Genomic DNA, 20,473 nt, shown 5'->3' on the forward strand with positions numbered 1-20,473 from the left:
GCTCCCTTGTCTCCTCCTCCCATGCTCGTCTCCAGGACTTCTCCAGAGCTTCCCCATCCTCTGGAACTCTCTAAGCCAAATTTATCAGACTATCACCTACTCTGCTCACTTTTAGGCGATCTCTGAAAACCTCTCTCTTCAGGGAAGCCTATCCTGCCCTCAGCTAATAATGGAATCTTCTACTCTTCCTATCAGTCCATCCCCCACAGTTATTACCTTTTGTACCACTAGCCCCTCCCTCCTAGATTGTAAGCTCCAAGGATCAGGGCCTTCCTATCCCTTTTGTATTGAACTGTATTGTTGCTGTATTGTCTCCCGTTATATTGTAAAGCGCTGAGCAAACTGTTGGCGCCATAAATCCTGTATAATAATAATAATACAGGAGCACCTGTATACCTAGTGCTTGGCTTTCCTTTTAGACACAGACCTAAATAACTGGACCCCAGGTTACACACACAGCTGGAAAATTCAGAGAAATTGCACACCCCTCTTGTACAGTCAGTGCTTATCTGGGATCTTCAATCTACAGAAGAAGTCAACAACTGCTTACCTAGTGCTGGGCTTTATTATTAGACGCAGACCTCAGATTAAATACAGGTGAATGATTTGGAAGCATTACACACCCCTCCTAAATTTCTTATGCAGACAGTGCCTATCTGGGATCCTCAATCTGCAGAAGAAGTCAACAACTGCATACCTAGTGCTGGGCTTTCTTATTAGACACAAACCTAAAAAACTGAACCTCAGGTTACACACAGGTGAATGATTCAGAAGCATTACACACCCCTCTACATTTTTATACAGACAGTGCCCATCTGGGATCTTTAGTCAGCAGGAGCAGTCAACCATTGTATACCTAGTGCTGGGCTTTTTCATAAGACACAGACTTAAATAACAGGATCTCAAGTTACACATACCTTAATGATTCAGAGGTATTACACACCCCTCTGCATTTTCTGTACAGACAGTGCCCACCTGGGATCTTCAATCTGCAGAAGAAGTCAACAACTGCATACCTAGTGCTGGGCTTTCTTATTAGACACAGACCTAAAAAACTGAACCTCAGGTTACACACAGGTGAATGATTCAGAGGCATTACTCACCCCTCTACATTTTTATACAGACAGTGCCCATCTGGGATCTTTAGTCTGCAGGAAAAGTCAACCATTGTATACCTAGTGCTGGGCTTTTTCATAAGACACACACTTAAATAACAGGATCTCAAGTTCCACATAGCTGAATGATTCAGAGGTATTACACACCCCTCTGCATTTCTTGTACAAACAGTGCCCATCTGGGATCTGGGCTTTCTTATTAGACACAGACCTAGATCAATTGACTTCAGGTTACACACACAGCTGAATGATTCAGAGGTATTACACACCCCTCTGCCTTTCTTGTACAGTCAGTGCCCATCTGGGATCTTCAATCTACAGGAGCAGTCAACCACTGTATACCTAGTGCTGGGCTTTCCTATAAGACACAGATCTAAATAACAGGATCTCAGGTTACACACACAGCTACAAGTTTAGGCAGACCGATCCATCCTGCGGGGATCGCTGGCATGCAACCTATATGGGGTGACTCCAAGAAAAGGTAAGCTGTAAAGCAAGCCGACGATCCCCGCAGGATGGATCGGATCTGCAGATTGAGCATAATGGATCGGACTCCGATCCATTATGCTCCCCAATCCGCAGATCCCATCCATCCTGTGGGGATCGTCGGCATGCAACCTGTACGGGTGACACTGGACCCTCTCCACGAAAAAGTAAGTTGTAAAGAAATCCGACGATCCCCGCAGGATGTTTCGGATCTGCAGATTGAGCATAATAGAGTCCGATCCATTATGCTCCCCAATCCGCAGATTCGATTCATCCTGTGGGGATCGTCGGCATGCTACCTATACGGGGTGATACCGGACCTGTCCACGAAAAGGTAAGTTGTAAAGAAAGCTGACGATCCCCGCAGGACAGATCGGATCCATCCTGCGGGGACCATCAGCTTTCTTTACAACTTACCTTTTCGTGGAGCGGGTCTGGTGTCACCCAGTACGGTAGGTGTCACCCGGTGTGGCACTCACCCCCCCCCCCCTCCTGCCTCGGGACGCCACTGCATTACAGCACTGCATTACTTTAACTGACAATTGCGCGGTCATGCAACGCTGCACCCAAATGAAATTTACATCCTTTTTCCCCACGGTCAGAGCTTCCTTTCGGTGGTATTTTCTCCCCTCTGCGTTTTTTATTTTTTGTGCTATAAAAAAAAAAGACCGAAAATTTTGAGAAAGACAATATTTTTTACTTTTTGCTATTAAACACGTCCACTAAAAGAATTTTAAAAATCAAATTTCATCATAAATTTGGCCAAAATGTATTCTGCTCCGTGTCTTTGCTAGAAAAAAATCCCAATACGTGTAAATTAATTGGTTTACGTGAAAGTTCTAGCGTTTACTAATGGCGATATAGATACGGGAATTTTTTTTTTTCTTTTACTAGTAATGGTGGCGATCAGCGACTTATAGCGGCACTGCGGCAGGCATTCTGACACTGAGGGGAACCAACTTGGTGTCAATGACATCCCCAGTGACACCAATACCGTGATCAGTGCTAAAAACAAAAAAGCACTGACACTGTATTAATGTCACTGGGCAGGAAGGGGTTAACATTAGGGTCAATCAAAGGGTTAACTGTGTGCTTGGGTGTTTTACTGGGGGCGGGGGTGTACTTCACTGTAAGCACACTGCTTTGGGTGGCTGTGCTGTGCAGTGTGCGGGAGCTGACAGGGAGGAGGACTGTTAGTATACAAAACGCAAAAATGCAAAATCACGTATATATATATCTATATATAGATATATATATACATACATAGACACACATACATACATACAGACACACATATATATACATACATACACACGTGATTTTGCGCACCCGTGCCGCCCTGTAGCAGTACTTTTGCTATAGGGCGGTCGGGAAGAGGTTAGTAACATAAAAGTAGACAATATTGCAGTAATTCTCATCCTGCCCCTGCAACATTGTTTCCATTCTAATGACGGAAGAACGTGGAGAAGTGGCAGTTATCGGAAACATTATCCTGCTGCCCCATCAGCGTGGCTCCCTTAGGCAAAGGCCTACATTATAAACCAGCTGGAAGCACATGCTCTGCTATTAGTGCCGCAGTTGGAAGCCAAATAGAGCGTGAAAACCACATTATGAAGCCGGCGGTGCGACCGATTTGATTCACCTCTCGGCACAGCAGCAAATTGAAATGCAGATTTCAGTATTTTACAGCTTTTGTAACAATGAATGATGCGACAATCCACAGCCAATCACTGCAATTAACAGGGGTTGATATATGACTTTGACTGTGTGAATGACAAAACTTTGAAGGCCGTCTGCTTCGGTTGCATTTAAAAGTTTCTGTGACCTTCAGGATGTGTTTTGGGAGTCAAGGTTCAAATATCCGACTGCACCCGCAAATATATGGGGTGTGTTTATAAAAAAAATTTCAATGCAGAAGTGGTCCAATCTTGTCTCCAAATATCACCCACACCGTGCTCTCCGCTCCTCTCACGACCTCCTGCTCTCTAGCTCCCTCATCTCCTCCTCCCATGCTCGTCTCCAGGACTTCTTCAGAGCTTCCCCCATCCTCTGGAACTCTCTACCCCAATTTCTCAGACTATCGCCTACTCTGCTCACTTTTAGGCGATCTCTGAAAACCGATCTCTTCAGGGAAGCCTATCCTGCCCTCCGCTAATAATGGAATCTTCTACTCTTCCTAACAGTCCATCCCCCACAGTTACTACCTTTTGTACCACTAGCCCCTCCCTCTTAGATTGTAAGCTCCCAGGATCAGGGCCCTCCTATCCCTCTTGTATTGAACTGTATTGTTGCTGTATTGTCTCCCGTTATATTGTAAAGCGCTGAGCAAACTGTTGGCGCGATATAAATCCTGTATAATAATAATATATATATATAAATCCTGTATAATAATAATAATAATATATAAATCCTGTATAATAATAATAATATATAAATCCTGTATAATAATAATATATAAATCCTGTATAATAATAATAATAATATATAAATCCTGTATAATAATAATAATAATATATAAATCCTGTATATTAATAATAATAATAATTCTGAGTGAAAGAGGACAAAACGAATGTTATCTCCTGGTCACATGTCACTTTTCATATAAAAGAAAGGAGATTTGGGAAAATACCGCATTATGGACACTAGGTGGAGCTGACAGTCGTAATGAATCAATGATCATCAGCTCCACCTACTGGCCATAATGCGGTATTTGTACTCTGCATTAGGAATAACATTCGACCTGGAGAGAAAACAGCCTTACAATTGTTTTTGCCCCAATTTGCATAGGAAAAAAGTACATGCAGTTTCACAGGATGGATAGTTCTGCAGATTTATAGGTTTCACAACCCTGCAGCTATTGCTACCCTCTCGGAGTCCCCTATACAACCAGACAAAGTGTAAGAATGAAGATTTGAAAAGCCGGCTGCTCGTCTTCCTGAGTGATTATCTGTATTGTGAGGAGTGAGATGTACAGGTGAAATGTCTTACGCGTTTTGATGTATAGCTATGCTTAACCACTTTCCCGCCGTCCTATAGAAGAACTACTGCAACAGGGTGGCAGGGCTGCGCAAAATCACATATATATATATGTGATTTCTGGGTAGGGGGCGCACGCATGAGCACGTTCCACCCTACCCGCGCCACCATTGGCGGCCATAGATGTCAATCATTGGGTTCCAGTGGTCCCTGAGAAGAGATTCTCGTTCAACATGATCACATGTAGGGAAATTCTGTTCTGTTGTGGCTCTTCACATCTCTGGGCTCAGCTGCCCACAAGATACATTCTTTTTTTCGGAGCTACACTATATTGCCAAAAGTATTGCCCCCCCCCCAATCATGTGATTCAGGTGTTCCAATCCCCTCCATGGACACAGGTGTATACAATCAAGCCCATAGGCATGCAGATTGCTTCTACAAACATTGGTGAAAGAATGGGTCGCTCTCAGGAGCTCAGTGACTCCAAGCGTGGTCCCGTGCACGGTCCTGGGTGAGCGGATATAGTGAATGCCGGGTCCGGGGAGAGCGGATATAGTGAATGCGGGGTCCTGGGTGAGCGGATATAGTGAATGCCGGGTCCGGGGAGAGCGGATATAGTGAATGCAGGGTCCGGGGAGAGCGGATATAGTGAATGCAGGGTCCGGGGAGACCGGATATAGTGAATGCAGGGTCTGGGGAGACCAGATATAGTGAATCCAGGGTCCGGGGAGACCAGATATAGTGAATGCAGGGTCCGGGGAGAGCGGATATAGTGAATGCCGGGTCTGGGGAGACCAGATATAGTGAATGCAGGATCTGGGGAGACCAGATATAGTGAATGCAGGGTCTGGGGAGACCAGATATAGTGAATGCAGGGTCCGGGGAGACCGGATATAGTGAATGCAGGGTCCGGGGAGACCGGATATAGTGAATGCAGGGTCTGGGGAGAGCAGATATAGTGAATACAGGGTCCGGGGAGAGCGGATATAGTGAATGCAGGGTCCAGGGAGAGAGGATATAGTGAATGCACGGTCCGGGGTGAGCGGATATAGTGTATGCAGGGTGCGGGGAGACCAGATATAGTGAATACGGGGTCCGGGGAGACCAGATATAGTGAATGCGGGGTCCGGGGAGACCAGATATAGTGAATACGGGGTCCGGGGAGAGCAGATATAGTGAATGCAGGGTGCGGGGAGACCAGATATAGTGAATACGGGGTCCGGGGAGAGCTGATATAGTGAATGCAGGGTGCGGGGAGACCAGATATAGTGAATGCAGGGTCCGGGGAGACCGGATATAGTGAATGCAGCGTCCAGGGAGAGCAGATATAGTGAATGCAGGGTCCGGGGAGAGCAGATATAGTGAATGCAGGGTCCGAGGAGAGCGGATATAGTGAATGCGGGGTCCGGGGAGACCAGATATAGTGAATGCAGGGTTCAGGGAGACCGGATATAGTGAATGCAGGGTCCGGGGAGAGCAGATATAGTGAATGCGGGGTCCGGGGAGACTGGATATAGTGAATGCGGGGTCCGGGGAGAGCGGATATAGTGAATGCAGGGTCCGGGGAGAGCGGATATAGTGAATGCGGGGTCCGGGGAGACTGGATATAGTGAATGCGGGGTCCGGGGAGAGCGGATATAGTGAATGCGGGGTCCGGGGAGACCGGATATAGTGAATGCGGGGTCCGGGGAGACCGGATATAGTGAATGCGGGGTCCGGGGAGAGCGGATATAGTGAATGCGGGGTCCGGGGAGACCGGATATAGTGAATGCGGGGTCCGGGGAGAGCGGATATAGTGAATGCGGGGTCCAGGGAGACCGGATATAGTGAAGGCGGGGTCCAGGGAGAGCGGATATAGTGAATGCAGGGTTCGGGGAGAGCGGATATAGTGAATGCAGGGTCCAGGTAGAGCGGATATAGTGAATGCAGGGTCCGGGGTGATCGGATATAGTGAATGCAGGGTCCAGGTAGAGCGGATATAGTGAATGCAGGGTCCGGGGAGAGCGGATATAGTGAATGCGGGGTCCGGGGAGACCGGATATAGTGAATGCAGGGTCCGGGGAGACCGGATATAGTGAATGCAGGGTCCGGGGAGACCGGATATAGTGAATGCAGGGTCCGGGGAGACCGGATATAGTGAATGCAGGGTCTGGGGAGAGCGGATATAGTGAATGCGGGGTCCGGGGAGAGCGGATATAGTGAATGCAGGGTCCGGGGAGAGCGGATATAGTGAGTGCAGGGTCCAGGGAGAGCGGATATAGTGAATGCAGGGTCCGGGGTTTAGTAGGGTTAGAGTCAGCTATCCCTAACATGCAACTTTGGACACTTATAGGTTCCTGCACCTTTTGATGCAACTTTGATGCTACTTGAGTGCCAGAAAGTGTAAAGTCGCATCAAAGTCGCACTACATGAACAGAACTGTCATTAGTTAAAAAAAACTCATAATGCATCAAAAATGCAAAACGCACCAGAATGCATCAGATGTTAAATGGACTGCAGTGCATTTCTGAAAATTGGAAAACGCACTGAAAGTGTGAACCTGGCCATACATGGGGCTGAAGGGAAAAAAAACTGATCTCCCCCCCCCCCCCTCGCTGCTCTATTGGGAGTCTCCCCCACTGACAGAATACACAGATCAGTGCTGCAGCCTGTTACCCATAGGATGTAAAGGGAAATGTTTTATTGCTTTTTTTTTTGCGTTTTTAGCAAGGTAAAAACGCAGCAAAAGCGCAATAAGTGTGAAAGCAGCCCACGTTCCCATACACGCCTGTGCAGTTTTACACATTTGGGGGGTTTTTTTTACACGTTACGTCCAACACGCAACAATGCGCAAAAAGAGGATGCCCATTATTTTCTATGGGACTGTTCACACCTGTTTTTCTGTACTATGCAGATGAAAATCGATGCTTTTTTTTTTTTTTTGTAAGAATGTAAGTTTTTGGCCCCACAGACCTCCCATGAAAAACGCATTCGCGCAACTGCGACACTAGCCTTAAACAAGGATAAGGATCTTTATGTGCAGCCAGGTGACTGGCATTTTCTCATCTCATTGTCTAAGCCCAGGTTCACATATATATGCGGTGCGGTACATGTGATTCGCGCAGGAACCGCACCACATTCCTCTGCCAATCACATGCGATTTGTGTGCGGTGCGATCAGAGACGTACATTGTGTAGGGCTCTAATCGCACCGCACCACAAAGGTGCAGGACCCTTTTATGGGTCCGCACTAGAATCGGATCGCATGGCTATTCACACCTATGTGATCTGATTCAGCACATCGCACCGCGTTTTGCGTACCGATTTCGGGGTGTTGTTAACATCAGGGGCGGACTGACAACTCATGGGGTCCCCGAGGGGATCATGGGGCCCCTGTGTCCTTGCCCACACTCATAAAAGCCTGTGAAAAAGGTACCAGGGGCATCTTATGGGGCCCCCTACTGACCCGGGCCCTTGGGCAGTGCCCGAGTTTCCAAATGGTCAGTCCGCCCCTGCTTAACATACACACCCGCAGCGTTTCGCATGAACGGGGTGCGATTCTGATGCGGTGCGGAATTCGCACAGAAAATGCTGAGAATTCCGCACCACATCAGTGTGAACCCGGCCTGAAGATAAGGATCATTATTCTGATGCTTTTGTTCGTTTGAATCTACAGATTGTTATAAAAGTCGTTTTTTGGGGGGTTTTTGCACCAATGAGATCGTCGTGAAACCCTCGATGTGATTATCACAAGGATTCTGAAATCTGCCCGGGACGCCTGCTATGATCATATGGTGTATGGCCACCCTCTGATCTGATCTCTGTGCATTTCTAGGGTCCTAATCAGGGGCAGACTGACCATGCGAGCACTCAGGCACTGCCCGAGGGCCCCGGGGCCAGTAGGGGGCCCCATGAGATGCCCCTGGTACCTTTCATTGGCTTTTTTGGGTGTGGGTGAGGACACAGGGGCCCCATGATCCCCTATTGCCCGGGGGCCCCATGAGTTGTCAGTCCACCCCTGGTCCTAATAGACCCGGGGCCCCTCCGGGCACACAGATTACAATGGTGAAGGGCCGGTTACAGCCGTGAGGGTCACTTTGCATCCAAACACAAACTTGTTCTCATGAATTAATAAAATATTATACAATTATAAAAATGACAATCTGGCATTACGATGAAAAAATAATGAATAGATGGAGAGAAAAGAAGATAAAAGATACAATGTAGCAAAACGGTATAACGCATGGATGGTGCAATCTGCAGATCTCGGAGGAGACCCGGGGCCCTCAGTGGAATCTTTAGGTCCTGGGTGTCAGGGTCTAGCAATGCCCCGAAGGCAGGTCATGGATGATGCCATTTTGTGTGGTTGCAGGAAAGAAAATCACTCAATTCCCCCATCAATACAGTCACTGTTGATGGGGGAATCCCTCCCGTGGAGCTACTGTGGTCTCCCAGTAGGGGGGGAAGCCTTCCAGTATAGGAGAAGGCTATGGCCACTACCAATAATGTCACAGAAAAACCCGACAGGCTGGTTGTAGCCAAGTCGTACGACATTCGAAATGGGTGCAATCAGCCTGCTCATAGATGGTTCACATTTTGGTCGGTCCCTGCTCATAGAAGGGTAAAATTTTGTCCGGTCCCTGCTCATAAATGGTTCAAATTTTGGCCGGTGTCTGCTCTTAGATGGTTCAAATTTTGACCAGTCCCTGCTCATAGCAGGTTCAAATTTTGGCCAGTCCCTGCTCATAGATGGTTCAAATCTTGGCCAGTCCCTGCTCATAGATGGTTCAAATCTTGGCCAGTCCCTGTTCATAGATGGTTTGAATTTTGGCCAGTCCCTGCTCATAGATAGTTCAAATCTTGGCCAGTCCCTGCTCATAGCTGGTTTGAGTCTTGGCCAGCCCTGCTCATAGAAGGTTCGAATTATGGCCAGTCCCTGCTCTTAGATGGTTCAAATTTTGGCCGGTCTCTGCTCATAGATGGTTCAAATCTTGGCCAGTCCCTGCTCATAGATGGTTTGAATTTTGGCCAGTCCCTGCTCATAGAAGGTTCAAATCATGGCCAGTCCCTGCTCATAGATGGTTCAAATTTTGGCCGGTCCCTGCTCATAGATGGTTCAAATCTTGGTCGGTCCCTGCTCATAGATGGTTCAAATTTTGACCAGTCTCTGCTCATAGAAGGTTCAAATTTTGGCCAGTCCCTGCTCATAAATGGTCTGAATCTTGGCCAGTCCCTGTTCATAGATGGTTTGAATTTTGGCCAGTCCCTACTCATAGATGGTTCAAATCTTGGCCGGTCCCTGCTCACAGATGATCTGAATCTTGGCCGGTCCCTGCTCATAGATGGTCTGAATCTTGGCCGGTCCCTGCCCATAGATGATCTGAATCTTGGCCGGTCCCTGCCCATAGATGATCTGAATCTTGGTCGGTCCCTGCCCATAGATGATTTGAATCTTGGCCGGTCCCTGCTCATAGATGGTCTGAATCTTGGCCGGTCCCTGCCCATAGATGATTTGAATCTTGGCCGGTCCCTGCTCATAGATGGTCTGAATCTTGGCCGGTCCCTGCCCATAGATGATTTGAATCTTGGCCGGTCCCTGCTCATAGATGGTCTGAATCTTGGCCGGTCCCTGCTCATAGATGGTCTGAATCTTGGCCGGTCCCTGCACGCTACAATCTGGTTGTACCATCTCTGTACAATTAACATTTAAATTGACCCAAACTATGTATCACGGGAACCAGAATTTATAGTCCAATCAATTCTTATCCATTCAAATCACAAAGCTGTTGATAGAGCAAAGGAGATCATGCAATCATATTGTACAGTGTGTGGCCAGCTTAACACATCCAATATTACATCATAAGCAAGTTAAAGAGAGCTGGGAAGCCCCCCCCCCTCAACTGATAGGTCTGGCAAGGCATGCTGAGATTTGTAGTTCCTCAGCAGCTGGCCAGTGGCAGCTTGCCCGTATAGTAAGCTCTGAGGAGCAAAGTCCTTCTAGCCCCGTTGTCCTGATTGTACTGCAGCTCTACGGTCTCCCGTTATATTGGAAATCGCTGAGCAAACAGCTGGAGCCGCATCAATCCCGTATATGAAGAATAGTAAGAATAGGTGGATTGAACCCCTTACCTGCCCAGCGCTCCTGGCTGCTGCCGTACTCTGCGTCTCTCCTCTTGGCGCATGTGCCCTGCCCCTGTACCAGCGCCTGCAGGGGGAGCTCGGACCCCGGGTTGGGGTAACAGCGCAGTCCAGAGGAGCAGCGGGCCGTGTACACCCCGCACGACTCGCCCTCCAGCCGGGCGCACACCGAGCAGCAGCCGCAGCCCGGGCCTCTCACCAGCTCCACGCAGGGCGGACGGGAAGGCGGGCAGGCGGCCAGGCGCTCCGGGGCGCACTGTGGGCAGCGGAAAAGGACCTCGCTGTAGATTGGGGCGCACAGGGCGGCCAGAAAGAGCAGCAGGTGGCCGGAGAGCTGCATCCTTTTTGGGGGGCTGGGGAGGTTGGCACGGATGAGATGGCACCCTTGGTCTTCTACTCTTGGTCAAGGGATCTGGTGTACCCCCTTTTGTTGGTTCTTGCCAAAGGTTGAGTCTACCTTCAGCTCAAGTGATCTATTGACCTCTCTAAAAAAAAATCTACTGCCCCTCTCTGAAGGATCTGCTGCCCCTCTCTAAATACTCTACTGCCCAACTCTGAAGGATCTACTGCCCCTCTCCAAATACTCTACTGCCCCTCTCCAAATACTCTACTGCCCCTCTCCAAATACTCCACTGCCCAACTTTGAAGGATCTACTACCCCTCTCCAAATGCTCCTCTCTGAAGGATCTACTGCCCCTCTCCAAATACTCTACTGCCCAACTCTGAAGGATCTTCTGCCCCTCTCCAAATACTCTACTGCCCAACTTTGAAGGATCTTCTGCCCCTCTCCAAATGCTCTTCTCTGAAGGATCTACTGCCCCTCTCTAAATACTCTACTGCTCCTCTCTGAAGGATCTCCTGTCCCTCTCTAAAGGGTCTACTGCTCTTTTCCAAAAAAATCTACTACCCCTTTCCAAATGATCTACAGTCCCTCTTCAAAGATCTACTTGCTCCTCTCTGAAGGATCTACTGCCCCTCTCCAAATGCTGTACTGCTCCTCTCTTTAGGATCTACGGTCCCTCTCCAAAAGGTCTACCGCTCTTCTCCAAAGGATCTACAACCCCCAAGCTTTCTGTTGCCCCTGTCTATACCTGTGCCCTGAGATCTACCTCCCGCTTGTCCCTTTCCTGGGATCTGTTCTCTCTAGCTCCCAGCTCTTGGGATCCGCTGTGATCTCTCCCAGGGATGGATTGCCCCCGTCTGAGCTCTTGCAGTCTTCTGCACTTTCTCTCACTTCTCTGTCTGCACCTTTCCTAGATCTGGTTTTATTCCTGCCCTTCCCTGCTCTCCCCTCCTTCATTCCGCCCTCTCCTGTCTCTTCTCCGCAGTCTGCCTCTGTATATGTGTCTGCCCTCGCCTCCATCCCATCTGAACCTACAGGCACATGTGCAGGACCTGCGTCCAGCCTCCCCTGCCGTCCCTGAAGTAACAATAATATAGAGTCAGTGTGTGTGCCGTCCTATGAATGTACATTGTGTCTGTTCCATTGTATCCTCCGTCTGCCTCCCTATAGGAGACAATGTCTAATATACAGAATCCGCCTTTGTTCTCTCATTATACGGCTCATTGGAGTCTGTCTGTTGCAGGACGTCTGTTATGTCTCCTAATAAAAACGCAAAATATTCATCACCTCGCATTAGGATTAGAGTTCTGCAGTTACATTGGAAAAAAAAAAGATACAAATCCATCTTGTTCACCCAATAGAAAAAATTCAATTCACCGCATGGATGTGTTCATTCATAGGGAGGGCTCATTCACACCGCAACGCATGCATTACCCTGTCGCCTGTATTCTGCAGCACCGCGTCGTGTTTGCTTGAGTTTCCGCGCATTTGAATGCATTGAGTATTTCTGCAGTGCGTTGCACTGTTTGGTGTGCGTTTTACATGCATTGCGTTTTTTTTTCTGCTTTCTCACAGCTTCCCTGCAAAGACACGGTAAAAACGCATATGTGTTTTTGATGGCTTTACAGTGCGCTTTCTGGTCGCCTGCACCTGCAAAAAATGGACGTGTGACTCAAAAAAGGCACCTGAAGCTCAAATGTGGTGCGTTTTTGATGCATTTTTGACGCATTTTTGGTGTATTTTCTATTCATTTCCATATTTTAAATTCATTTCAAACGTTTTTATGCGGTTTTGAAAAACGCACCAAAGATGCAGCATGCAGGACCTTTCAAAATGCATCGCACCCGCAGCGCAGCGGTCCCATATAATTTAAAGGTAACGGTAAAAAAACGCAACAAATAGGCATCCGTTTGAAAGCAGTCTTTTGCCCTGCAGTGCGTGGAATGTTTGGTGTGCGTTTTACATCTATTGAGTTTTTCTGCAGTGCGTTGTAATGTGTTGGTGTGCGTTTTATATGCATTGCACTTTTTTTTCTGCTTTCTCACAGCTTCCCTGCAAAGACACGGTAAAAACGCACATGTGTTTTTGATGTCTTTAAGGTGCGCTTTCTGGTCGCCTGCACCTGCAAAAAATGGACGTGTGACTCAGAAAAGGCTCCTGAAGCTCAAATGTGGTGCGTTTTTGATGCATTTTTGATGCATTTTTGGTGTATTTTCCATTCATTTCCATGTTTTATATTCATTTCAAACGTTTTTATGTGGTTTTGAAAAACGCACCAAATATGCAGCATGGAGGACCTTTCAAAATGCATCGCACCCGCAGCGCAGCGGTCCCATATAATTTCAATGTTTCCAATGTTCTCTATTCATTTCGAACGTTTTGATGCGATTTCATAAAACGCACCAAAGATGCAGCATGGAGGACCTTTCAAAACGCATCGCACCCGCAGCGCAGTGGTCCCATATGATTTAAAGGTGATGGTAAAAAACGCAACAAAAAGGCATGAGTTTGAGTCCTGCCAGTGTGTTGTACTGTTTGGTGTGCGTTTTACATGCATTGCGCTTTTTTTTCTGCTTTCTCACAGCTTCCCTGCAAAGACACGGTAAAAATGCATATGTGTTTTTGATGGCTTTACGGTGCGCTTTCTGGTCGCCTGCACCTGCAAAAAATGGATGTGTGACTCAAAAAAGGCACCTGAAGCTCAAATGTGGTGCGTTTTTGATGCATTTTTGACACATTTTTGGTGTGTTTTCCATTCATTTCCATGTTTCCAATGTTTTCTATTCCTTTCAAACGTTTTGATGCGGTTTCATAAAACGCACCAAAGATGCACCATGCAGGACCTTTCAAAATGCATCGCACCCGCACCGCAGCGGTCCCATATGATATAAAGGTAACGGTAAAAAAACGCAACAAAAAGGCATGAGTTTGAAAGCAGTCTTTTGCCCTGCAGTGCGTGGAATGTTTGGTGTGCGTTTTACATCTATTGAGATTTTCTGCAGTGCGTTGTACTGTTTGGTGTGCGTTTTATATGCATTGCGCTTTTTTTTCTGCTTTCTCACAGCTTCCCTGCAAAGACACAGTAAAAACGCATATGTGTTTTTGATGGCTTTACGGTGTACTTTCTGGTCGCCTGCACCTGCGATAAATGGACGTGTGACTCAAAAAAAGGCACTTGAAGCTCAAATGTGGTGCATTTTTGATGCATTTTTGACACATTTTTGGTGTGTTTTCCATTCATTTCCATGTTTCCAATGTTTTCTATTCCTTTCAAATGTTTTGATGCGGTTTCACGAAACGCACCAAAGATGCAGCATGGAGGACCTTTCAAAACGCATCGCACCCACACCGCAGCGGTCCCATATGATTTAAAGGTAATGGTAAAAAGCGCAACAAAAAGGCATGATTTTGCCTTGCAGTGCGTTGCACTGTTTGGTGTGCATTTTACATGCATTGCGCTTCTTTTTCTGCTTTCTCACAGCTTCCCTGCAAAGACACGGTAAAAACGCACATGTGTTTTTGATGGCTTTACGATGTACTTTCTGGTCGCCTGCACCTGCGATAAATGGACGTGTGACTCAAAAAAAGGCATTTGAAGCTCAAATGTGGTGCATTTTTGATGCATTTTTGACACATTTTTGGTGTGTTTTCCATTCATTTCCATGTTTCCAATGTTTTCTATTCCTTTCAAATGTTTTGATGCGGTTTCACGAAACGCACCAAAGATGTAGTATGCAGGACCTTTCAAAACGCATCGCACCCACACCGCAGCGGTCCCATATGATTTAAAGGTAACGGTAAAAAAACGCAACAAAAAGGCATGAGTTTGAAAGCAGTCTTTTGCCCTGCAGTGCGTTGTACTGTTTGGTGTGCGTTTTACATGCATTGCACTTTTTTTTTCTGCTTTCTCACAGCTTCCCTGCAAAGACACGGTAAAAACGCACATGTGTTTTTTATGTCTTTACGGTGCGATATGGTCGCCTGCACCTGCGAAAAATAGACGTGTGACTCAAAAAAAGGCACCTGAAGCTCAAATGTGGTGCGTTTTTGATGCATTTTTGACGCATTTTTGGTGTGTTTTCCATTAATTTCCATGTTTTATATTCATTTCAAACGTTTTTATGCGGTATTGAAAAACGCACCAAAGATACAGCATGGAGGACCTTTCAAAACGCATCGCACCCGCACCGCAGTGGTCCCATATAATATAAAGGTTGTGTTAAAAAACGCAACAAAAAGGCATGATTTTGCCTTGCAGTGCGTTGTACTGTTTGGTGTGCGTTTTACATCTATTGAGTTTTTCTGCAGTGCGATGTAATGTGTTGGTGTGCGTTTTATATGCATTGCGCTTTTTTTCTGCATTCTCACAGCTTCCCTGCAAAGACACATTAAAAATGCACATGTGTTTTTGATGCCTTTAAGATGTGCATTCTGGTCGCCTGCACCTGCAAAAAATGGACGTGACTCAAAAAAAGCTCCAGAAGCTCAAATGTGGTGCATTTTTTATGCATTTTTGACACATTTTTCGTGTGTTTTCCATTCATTTCCATGTTTTATATTCATTTCAAACGTTTCTATGCGGTTTTGAAAAATGCACCAAAGATGCAGCATGGAGGACCTTTCAAAACGCATCACACCCGCAGTGCAGTGGTCCCATATAATTTAAAGGTAATGGTAAAAAACGCAACAAAAAGGCATGAGTTTGAAAGCAGCCTTTTGCCCTGCAGTGCGTTGCACTGTTTGGTGTGCGTTTTATATGCATTGCGCTTTTTTTTCTGCTTTCTCACAGCTTCGCTGCAAAGACACAGTAAAAACGCACATGTGTTTTTGATGTCTTTACGGTGCGCTTTCTGGTCGCCTGCACCTGCAAAAAATGGACGTGTGACTCAAAAAAAGGCTCCTGAAGCTCAAATGTGGTGCGTCTTTGATGCATTTTTGGTGTGTTTCCCATTCATTTTAATGTTTCCAATATTTTCCATTCATTTCAAACAGTTTGATGCGGTTTGAAAAGTGCACCAAAGATGCATCATGCAGGAATTTTCAAAATGCATCGCACGCGCAGCACAGCGGTCCCATATAATGTAAAGGAAATGGTAAAAAACGCAGCAGAAAGGCGTCAGTGTGAAAGCAGACTTTTGTCTTTCAGTACATTGAGATTATGCATGTTTGCACACGTTTGCGTGCATTTGAACGCAATGCGTTTTTCTGCAATACGTTGTCATATGTTGGGGTGCGTTTTACATGCATCGCACTTGATTTTTTCCTTTTCTTTCTCACTGCTCCCTTGCAAAAACAAAGTAAAAACACGTTGCCTGCGTCTTCAAAAAATGGACATGACACTCAACAAACGCACCAAAAGTTCAAATGTGGTGCGTTTTTGCTGTGTTTTACATTCATTTCAGTGTGGAGCTGGATGCCGTATGTGTTTGCGGTGCGTTTTCTGGTTGCCTGCACCCTCAAGAAACGGACATGACATTTAAGAAAGGCACCAAAGGTGCAAAGGTGATGCATTTTTACTGCGTTTTTGCAGCATTTTTGCTGTGTTTTCTAATCATTTCAATGTGGAGCTGAGTTTTTGATGCAATTTTGAAAAACGCACCAAAGATTCGGCATGCAGGAAGTTTCAAAATGCGTCACACCCGCTGTGCAGTGGTCCCATGCGACTTACAGGGATTGCATTTTTAGCATGGTAAAGACGCAGCAAAAAGGCATCAGTGTGAAAGCAGCCTTTTGTCTTGCAGTGCGTTGAGATTATGCATGTTTGCGTGCATTTGAATGCAATGCGTTTTTCTGCAATACGTTGTCATATGTTGGTGTGCGTTTTACATGCATCGCACTTGATTTTTTTTTCTCTGCCTTCTCGTTGCTCCCTTGCAAAAACAAAGTAAAAACGTGTTTTTGCCAGATCTTTGATGTGTTTGCGGTGCGTTTTCTGGTTGCTGCGCCTTCAAGAAATGGACATGACACTCAAGAAGGGCACCAAAGGTGCAAAAGTGGTGGGTTTTTACTGAGTTTTTGCTGCGTTTTCCATTCATTTCAGTGTAGAGCTGGATGCTGGATGTGTATGCGGTGCGTTTTCTGGTTGCTGCGCCTTCAAGAAACGGACATGACACTCAAAAAAGGCACTAAAGGTGCAAAAGTGGTGCGTTCTTACTGCGTTTTTACTGTGTTTTCCATTCATTTCAGTGTGGAGCTGCGTTTTTTTATACGGTTTTGAAAGACGCACCAAAAATGCAGCATGCAGGAAGTTTCAAATTGCACTGCACCCGCTGTGCAGTGGTCCCATGCGACTTACAGGGATTGCATGTTTAGCATGGTAAAGATGCAGCAAAAAGGCATCAGTGTGAAAGCAGCCTTTTGTCTTGCAGTGCGTTGAGATGATGCATGTTTGCGCATGTTTGCGTGCATTTGAACACAATGCGTTTTTCTGCAATACGTTGTCAAACGTTGGGGTGCGTTTTACATGCATCGCACTTTTTTTTTTTCTTGCTTTCTCACTGCTCTCTTGCAAGAACATGTTAAAAACACGTGTTTTTGCCGGATCTGTGATGTGTTTGCGGTACGTTCTCTGGAAATGCAAATGTGGTGCGTTTTTGCTGTTTTCCATTCATTTCAGTGTGGAGCTGGATGCCGAATGTGTTTGCGGTGCGTTTTCTGGTTGCTGCATCTTCAAGAAACGGACATGACACTCAAGAAAGGCACTAAAGGTGCAAATGTGGTGCGTTCTTACTGCGTTTTTACTGATTTTTCTATTCATTTCAGTGTGGAGCTGTGTTTTTGATGCAGTTTTGAAAAACACACCAAAAATGCAGCACGCAGGAAGTTTCAAAATGCATCGCACCCGCTGTGCAGTGGTCCCATGCGACTTACAGGGATGGCATTTTTAGGATGGTAAAGACGCAGCAAAAGGGCATCAGTGAGAAAGCAGCCTTTTGCCTTGTTCTGCCTTGCAGTGCGTTTAGATTATGCACGTTTGCGCACATTTGCATGCATTGCGTTTTTCTGCAATACGTTGTCATGTGTTGGGGTGCGTTTTACATGCATCGCACTTGTTTTTTTTTCTCTGCTTTCTCACTGCTCCCTTGCAAAAACAAAGTAAAAACACGTTGCCTGCGTCTTCAAAAAATGGACATGACACTCAAGAAACGCACCAAAAGTGCAAATGCGGTGCGTTTTTGCTGTGTTTTCCATTCATTTCAGTGTGGAGCTGGATGCAGGATGTGTTTGCGGTGCGTTTCCTGGTTGCCTGCACCTTCAAGAAATGGACATGACATTCAAAAAGGGCACCAAAGGTGCAAAATTGGTGCGTTTTTACTGAGTTTTTGCTGCGTTTTCCATTCACTTCAGTGTGGAGCTGGAAGCCGGATGTGTTTGCGGTGTGTTTTCTGGTTGCTGCACCTTCAAGAAACGGACATGACATTCAAGAAAGGCACTAAAGGTGCAAATGTGGTGCGTTTTTACTGAGTTTTTGCTGCGTTTTGCATTCATTTCAGTGTGGATCTGCGTTTCTGATACGGTTTTGAAAAGCACACCAAAAAAGCAGCACGCAGGAAGTTTCGAATTGCACTGCCCCCGCTGTGCACTGGTCCCATGCGACTTACAAGGATTGCATTTTTGGTGCATTTTTAGCATGGTAAAGACGCAGCAAAAAGGCATCAGTGTGAAAGCAGCCTTTTCCTTGCAGTGCGTTGAAATTATGCATGTTTGCGTACGTTTGCGTGCATTTTAACGCATTGTGTTTTTCTGCAATACGTTGTCACGTGTTGGGGTGCGTTTTACATGCATCGCACTTGTTTTTTTTTTTTTCTCTGCTGTCTCACGTCATCAGTATGAAAGCAGCCTTTACCCTTGATTTGCCTTGCAGTGCGTTGAGTTTGTGCGCATTTGCGTGCTGTTGAATGCACTGCGTTGCGCTGCTCTGAAAAGAAGCAAGGCGCGCTGCCCTTTTTTTTTTTTTAGCGCTGGGCAATTGCGACGCAACATGCTGGTGCGCACGGAATTCCTAGTTGGCGTCTGTTGGGAATGCATTCAGAAACGCACCCACCGCTGCATGTGGTGTGAATGAACCCTAAGCTGCGTCGATATGACCACATGGAGGAGAAGAATGTCGCCAGCACGCCGGGGATCTCCCATGTGGCTCCAAAGCAGGGGAATGACAACTCCCCGGGCAATAGGGGATCATGGGGCCCCTGTGTCCTTGCCCAAACTCAAAAAAGCCTATGAAAAAGGTACCAGGGGCATCTCATGGGGCCCCCTACTGACCCCGGGCCCTCGGGCAGTGCCTGAGTTTCCAAATGGTCAGTCCGCCCCTGCTCCAAAGCTTTATTCAGCGATCGCATTGTTACATCAAGAACAGTGTTTCAGAGCCCCGCAGGACCCCTCATCAGGCATTATTTCAGGTACTTATATATCGCCGTCAATGTACTCCGCGCTTTACATATATATTGTACATTCACATCAGTCCCCGCCCCCGAGGAGCGTACAATCTAAGGTCCCTAACTCACATTCATACATACACATACTAGGGACAATTTAGACAGGATCCAATTAACCTACCAGCATGTCTTTGGAGTGTGGGAGGAAACTGGAGAACCCGGAGGAAACCTACGCAGGCACAGGGAGAACATGCAAACACCAGGCAGGAGGGGCGGGAAGGGGGGGTAGTGGGATGGGAAAGAAAAGAGTTTTTAGTAAGGGAAAGGTAGAAATGTTATAAATGTCTATTTGTATGAGAATTATTTCCCTTTTTGGGTTTTTGTATTAACATGAAAAATTTAATAAATATTTAAATTAAAAAAAAAAAAAAAAAAAAAAAAAAAAAGGAGGTGCCTTGGCTGGGATTCGAACCAACAACCCAGGTACTGCCAGGTGAAAGTGCTAACCAAATCCGCAAACAATCGAATAGCCGCAACTTCCTTTCTGGTCAGGTTCGATCAATCTGAATCAGTCTGCCAAGGCGGAAAATGATCGATCATTTGGGTCGGCAGCAGCACTGAGATACTTTGTAGATGAGTACAATTGTAGTCCAGATTACGAGATTACAGTCGCCTGTATTTTAGTTCTCCATTGAAATCCGCTTCCCCGTGTGTTGTGGCCGATCGATCAAATGGGTTGCGGACTACAGATCGATTATTCCTATCGGAAGAGATCAATCAGAAACTAAACTGATCATTTATCAAAGCATGTGTGGCAACCGATGCACATAACAGTGAGATCGAACGATTCTTCACAGATAATATCAGATTTATGTTACCAAAGAGACGTTTTCTGTGTCATCGATTGATTTTGAGCAAAACAGAGCAATTTAACCACTTCTGTGCCGGGCACTTTCACCCCCTTCCTGCCCGGGCCAAATTTCAGCTTTCAGCGCTGTTGCACTTTGAATGACAATTGCACGGTCATGCAACACTGTACCCATATGAAATTTGAATACTTTT

General features: G+C 46.3%; 1 protein-coding gene across 1 annotated transcript in view; it reads right to left on the reverse strand.

Annotated features, from left to right (window-relative positions):
* IGFBP2 (insulin like growth factor binding protein 2) overlaps nt 1-12,021 on the reverse strand; it is a 138,400-nt gene extending 126,379 nt beyond the window's left edge. The window contains exon 1 of the mRNA XM_089677611.1: nt 10,685-12,021. Within this exon, the coding sequence (XP_089533737.1) occupies nt 10,685-11,033 (349 nt within the window). The 5' untranslated portion in view covers nt 11,034-12,021. The remainder of the gene's footprint in view (nt 1-10,684) is intronic.
* Nucleotides 12,022-20,473: the final 8,452 nt, after the last annotated feature.

This window comes from Staurois parvus, unplaced genomic scaffold, assembly GCF_062004578.1.
Source record: "Staurois parvus isolate SC_StPar_1 unplaced genomic scaffold, SC_StPar_1.0 ptg000190l, whole genome shotgun sequence".
Lineage (NCBI taxonomy): Eukaryota > Metazoa > Chordata > Amphibia > Anura > Ranidae > Staurois > Staurois parvus.